Source organism: Chrysochloris asiatica, unplaced genomic scaffold (assembly GCF_000296735.1).
Source record: "Chrysochloris asiatica unplaced genomic scaffold, ChrAsi1.0 scaffold00005, whole genome shotgun sequence".
NCBI classification, from domain to species: Eukaryota; Metazoa; Chordata; class Mammalia; order Afrosoricida; family Chrysochloridae; genus Chrysochloris; species Chrysochloris asiatica.
Window position 1 is genome coordinate 38,676,585 of NW_006408523.1, and position 6,068 is coordinate 38,682,652.

Genomic DNA, 6,068 nt, shown 5'->3' on the forward strand with positions numbered 1-6,068 from the left:
ATGATTTTGAGTTTGAGTCCACATGTTTGTAATACTCTACCTAGGACCTTCTAATGTGATCCCTTACAGAACAGTTGGTACTGGTAGCCACACACCGCCTAGTTCTTCTGATCTCGGGGTCATGGAGACTGATGTTCACGTGGTCCACTGGACTAATTGTTTCCTTGTGTCTTCAATTTTCATCACTCTTTTTACCTTCAGACAGGAAAAGACCACAGTTGCACCTTAGGTGGCCACTCATGAGCTTTAAAGATCCCAGTGGCCACTTATCAAAAAAGAATGTAAAACATTATCTTTGAGGACTATGTTATGCCAATTGGCCTTAGTGTCTCCCAAGACCATGGTTCTGAGTCTCCAGCCCCAGTGACTCATTCCCTCAAAGTGTTTGGTTATGTCTAAGAAGTTTTCATAACATTTCTCCTTATATGCTCTATCACATTCATGGATATATTTGCAGTAAATACCCATGTACAAATATCCCCTTTCAAGCCTATATGTATTTGTGGGTATATTCCCATTCTCCCTCCCACATCTGTTCAGACTGTGTGTCTATCCATGCATCTACTTGTAGAGGCAACTTGTTTATTTTGATATATAGTAAGGGCCACAAAAATGAGATAGACATTCTGTCTGTCTTCAAGGAGCTCATCACTGATAGCAAAAACCAACACGTATACAGGTGTCTGAAGAGACAAAACCAGAACAGTAGGGTGGAGCAGGTAAAGTTACTCAATGCAATTATTTATCAGAACAGTTCTTGCTACTCTCAAAGAATGGGTAGGTACATTGTTATGATGGAACAACAACAAAATTTACTTGGTGCTAATTTCCTGGCCATTTTCTCACTATTGTCATTTTCAGTTTTCTTTAAACTTCTTCTGAATAAACCCCCATGATCATCCTGTGTCTTTTGAGAAAATGAATCATGATTATCTTTGAAATCCCCAAACAGTTGTCATAACCTTCTGAGCTGACCTCTCTGTATTGAATTTAAATGGCTCATCAGATCCTGTTGGGGCCCACTCTTCTGACTGGACCTTTGTTATTTAAAGCACCCTAGCAAGACTAAGATAAATGTTTGACTGAGGGGACTTATCGACAGCCATTCACTGGTGGTTTGAACACATTTTATTTGGAATAAACTTGTGCATGAATGAACTAGAACCCGTCTAATCATACTTATCTATGTGTCTGACTTAATACTCAAAGTTAAGCTTGGTGCTTACTGTGAAAATCATTTTTACTTATTAATATTTATTTTCTTTGCAAGTATTATTTCACTATTAGAAGCAGACAGGGCCACAAACACATGATTATGACAGACAGCTCCAGGCAAGACAGGTGATTAAATCGTGACTGCTGAAATATCTGACTTTGCCTTTGCCTCTCAAGAGTCAGCATTTCCTATTTCTGCTCCAAATTGACAATGGTGGATCCATTTGACCTACAATGTCTCTATGTTGATCATTACCTGAAATTCTCACAGCCGAATTATAATAATCCTCTCTTAAACAACAACAAAAAAGACTCATCTTCATGATTTAAATTATCTCTCTGTTTTATATGCTGTTGTTATTGTTATAACAGGTAAGAATTTCTAAAAGAAAGCATACACTTTTTTTAAATTATGTTATGCCACATCACATTTTTGTCCTTAGAATATTCTTACTGGAAAATTATGTCCTCCAGATTGATCCTTAGGATCTGTTGTGTTGTGTTTTCTTTACTAATTTTTTTTAATTCTATTTCTGAGACATTTTCTAAACTTTCTCTTTAATCTCACTTATCGAAGTTTTTATTTTGTCTTTTATATCATTACTTCCCCAAGGGTTCTCTTTGTCATTTTCATTTCCACTTCTTTAAAAAAAAGAAGTGGAATTTTATATATCTTGGAAGAAATTTATATGTTTTGGAAGAAGTTAAGTATTATACCAGATAACATTATGTGGTGATCAGGTCAAGGAAAAATAGTTGGAATTTCCCAGTTGGCCTTTAACAGGATATTTGTTTAAAAAAAAAAAAAAAATCAAAACACTGTCAGACTTCTTTGGAGGAACATGAAGAAATATGATACTAAAACAGTTCCTAATATCCTGATATCCTAGCGTCAGTTTTCTTAAATCTCCAAATAGCTTAAAGACAATCTTTAAAACAATGATACAGCAATCATTATTTAATTTGGATGCAACTCTAATCAGGAAATCTAATGGGCCAGAAAATTATTTCTAATGAAATAAGACTGTTTTCTTATCAATGAGCCTTCACCAATAGCAAAAGATCAAGTTTCATCATCAGACTTCATTTTGTCTTCTAATTTTCTTATTTCAGGATTCCTTAGGTTTAGAATTAATTCAGACTGCTTCGCAGAGAAAGCTATTTAGCAATTTCCCTGTTTTGTAGTAATGGAGGTTCACAAGCTTTGTCACACGGAATGATTTTCCTCCGTTTTGTTTTTGTTTATAGCCCTTTGTATTAACTGGACTAAACTAACATTCTAAGGTTCTCTCAATTATTTTGGTTTTGAGATCTTCCCTGAAAGACCAACCAAGAAACAAATTAGCCTCCTCCCTCATCTCACCCCCTGAAATGATCTAACTGTATTAACAACAACAGTATGAAGTCTGGGAACAATTTGGGCCAGGACAAACACACAGCCACACTGCTTTACTAACTTTTCCTTCCAGCTATTTGGACAACATTTTGCGTGGGTAGGATTGCATTTATGTGAAAAGTAAGGACAACTGAAATGTTGTTTCAGAAGAATCAGGCAGAAACAGTTCAGCCCTTTCTTCTGAAGACTAAGGAGGCTGACATGTACTGATTGTTATCTCAGGGCGGTCTTGAACACTGGCTGAGACACTTCCTGTGAGAAGAGTCAGGCTCTGAGTCCTTTCCCATTGTTGCTAGGTGCTTGTTTGCTGAGTAGCTCACTCCGCCCCCACCTCCACACATGCAGGTTCTGGGGAATTGCCCCAATTTTCAGCTCTGCTGAGGTGGTTTGTGACTCATCCTGTTTTCTCTTTCGTGACCTTTTAAAAGAACAGGGATTTCACCATCTAATAAACTTTCTATAATGACTTGTGCAAGGAACCTCCATCTTAATTTTAATTTTTAGTCATTTCTCTTGTAGGCCTCTTCCTATTTATTTGAACATAAGTTACAATTAAGCCTAAAATCTATAATTTAGCCCTGTATGCCATTTATATAATGCCATTTATATAATTGGTTTTCTATTCTGCTTCCCAGATAAAATGTTTTCATTCCATTGGAGGGAAAAGCAGGGCATACAAGATTTTATTTCCCATGGGACAATTAAGATTACATTTTCCATTAACTTGTATCAGTAATTGTCCAAAATAAGGTATAGAGCTGCAACCCTAGGAGTTCTCTTTAGGATCTGTTTATTCATCGCTTTATAGGCAATATCTTCCTGGAATGGCAAGGATTGCCAACACAAGGAAAGTTCAAGCTTCCAATCTGCATAACTCTACAATGGTAAGGGGTTTTTAAAAATCTGAATTCCCATATATTTGTTTCTTTGCCTTATTTTATTGTGATAGTTTAGCAATTGTTAGCATAACAAATATTCTCTATGTTTTAACATTGAAAAACCCCTTTTCTGTATTTTGTAAGTTAGAATTCTTAGCATGCTTATTAATATTTTAACCCACCATAAAGGAGAAATCCGTGCTGATGGGTTATGGATAACACTTCTTTGTCTAATCCCTGTCACTGGCCACGGGCCACGGAGCCAATGGGATTAGAAAATGATAAGCAGTTCAGTTTTGCTGGAACATATGGTATGAGAGTAGGAATGGCAGAAGATGATCTAGGAAGGACAGTGTGGAAGAGCTTGAATTTTTCTACTTCTTGGAATTTATGGTATCTCTAGAGATAAAGGCTAGACATAATCTCATTTGTTGTGCTGTTAAAGTAATGTTAAGTCAATTCCAACTCATAGCATCCCTGTATACAGTTTCCAATGAGCAGCTGATGGATTTGCACTGCCAACCTGTGGTTAGCAGTCCAGTGCTTATCCTACAGCACTCCACCAGGACTCCAATCGCATTGCGTTGTGTTGTTGTTAAGTGCCATCGAGTCAGTTCCAACTCATAGCGAGCCTGTATAAGGTTTCTGAGGAGCGACTAGTGGATTTGAACCACCAATATTTTGGTTCAAACTGACCTTGTGGTCCAGTGTTTATCCTACAACACCATACCAGGACTCTAATCTCATTTTAGGAAAACTCTAATCTAAATTAGACTAATTTCCTAAATTTAAGAAAATGTATTTTTAAAATTCAGAGGGAAAGAAAGTATAAAACTCATAGATCAAGAGAATTTAAAACTCTAGAAAACCACTTTTCATTGTCTAACTAAATGGCAATATATATATTCATATATATATAGTGAGAGAGAGAGTCCTGGTGTGGTGCTGTAGAATAAGCACTGGACTACTAGATCAGTTTGAACCGCAAGGTCGGTGGTTCAAACTCACCATCTGTTTCTTGGAAACCCTATACAGGGTCCCTAGGAGTCAGAACCAACTTTATAGCATTGAACAGCATATATATATATGTAGCATACTGGTTACGAATCGGGCTGTGAACCGCAAGGTCAGCAGTTCGAAACTACCAGCTGTTCTGCGGGAGAAAGATGAGGCTTTCTGCTCCCGTAAAGATTTACAGCCTCGGAACCCCTGTTCAGGGTCGCTATGGGTCAGAACCAACTCGACGGCACTTAACAACAACCCCCCTGAATAGATTCCAGTGCTATAGGATAAGGTAACAAAGGTCCACAGTTCAAATACACCAGTTGCTCTCAGAAACCCTATTACAGGGTCACTATGAGTCAGAACCAACTTGACAGCACACAATAACAATCTATTTAATTTTATATATTATATATTTAACCATATAATGGTTTTAATTCCTGTTATAAATAATCATATATATGAATGGAAATTAAAAGCATATAACTAATGATAATGTCAGAGGGCAGTACTATGCCTAGAGAATAAACTGAAATTGAAAAAAATATTATGCAAAGGAAGTTGTTTCCTTCTTTCCTTTCTGCCTGCCTGCCTCCCTTCCTCTGTCCCTCCTTCCTTCCTTCCTTTTCTGTTATATTTGATTTTAAACTAAGCAAATAAAAGATCAAGTTTCTGTTCTTGAGACATAGACTTGCCTGCCGTAAGTCCTTGTCTGGGCTGCCAAAATTGTGCAGGTTCGTAGGCTAGTCATTCTTACACAGGATCCATCAGATATGATTGCAGTACCACTGAACATTGCCTGGTTTTATATAAAATCTTGGGCTTTGTAGCAAGATGTTGTCTATGACACAGTAAAATATGTTTTGAGTATATAGTTTGCTTAAGATAGCTTTGGAGTCCCTGAGTGACACTGTAGGATAATGCACCAGACCGAAAGGTCCATTTGAACTGCAAGGTTGGCAGTTCAAACTCACCAGCCACTCCTCTGAAACTCTATACAGGATCGCTTTGAATTAGAACCGACTTGATGGCATTTAGCAACAATAACAAAATAGCTTTTAGAAGTCATAAAAGCTAGGATTCCTGGAGTTTCCGGTTGGCACAGTTAAGGATATAAGAGCAGCACCCGATACAGGATTTGTAGAGCTGGAAACAATTCATTTAGTAGAAATGGTGGTGACGATCGTGTGCCATGGAGTCGGTTCTGATTCATAGCAACCCTGTATAAGACTCATCTTTCTCTCATTGATAGTTTTGAATTGCTGCCCTTGTAGTTAGCAGCTAGACTTGTAATCCACTACACTACCAGAGCTCCTTATTTAGTGGGAGAGACCTTACTTATTAAAACATTGTTGTTGTTGTTGTTGTTAAGTGTTGTGGAGTTGGTCCCTACTCATAGCAACCCTGAATAGGATTGTTGAGGAATGGCTGATGGATTTGAACTGCTGACCTTGTGATTCGAAGTTCAGTGCTGATCCTACAGCACCACATCAAGTGTCTGAATTCCTACTTTAAGGTTTGTAAGAAATGCAAATTTTGGGCCATATCCCAAACCTACTGAATTAGAAATTCCTGGG

The 6,068-nt window shown here is 37.5% G+C and overlaps 1 protein-coding gene across 1 annotated transcript in view; it reads right to left on the reverse strand.

Moving 5' to 3' along the window:
- The window catches only part of LOC102814489 (NEDD4 family-interacting protein 2-like), a 152,611-nt gene extending 147,324 nt beyond the window's left edge, over positions 1-5,287 (reverse strand). The window contains exon 1 of the mRNA XM_006832068.1: positions 5,187-5,287. Within this exon, the coding sequence (XP_006832131.1) occupies positions 5,187-5,287 (101 nt within the window). The remainder of the gene's footprint in view (positions 1-5,186) is intronic.
- Between the last annotated feature and the right edge of the window lie 781 nt (positions 5,288-6,068).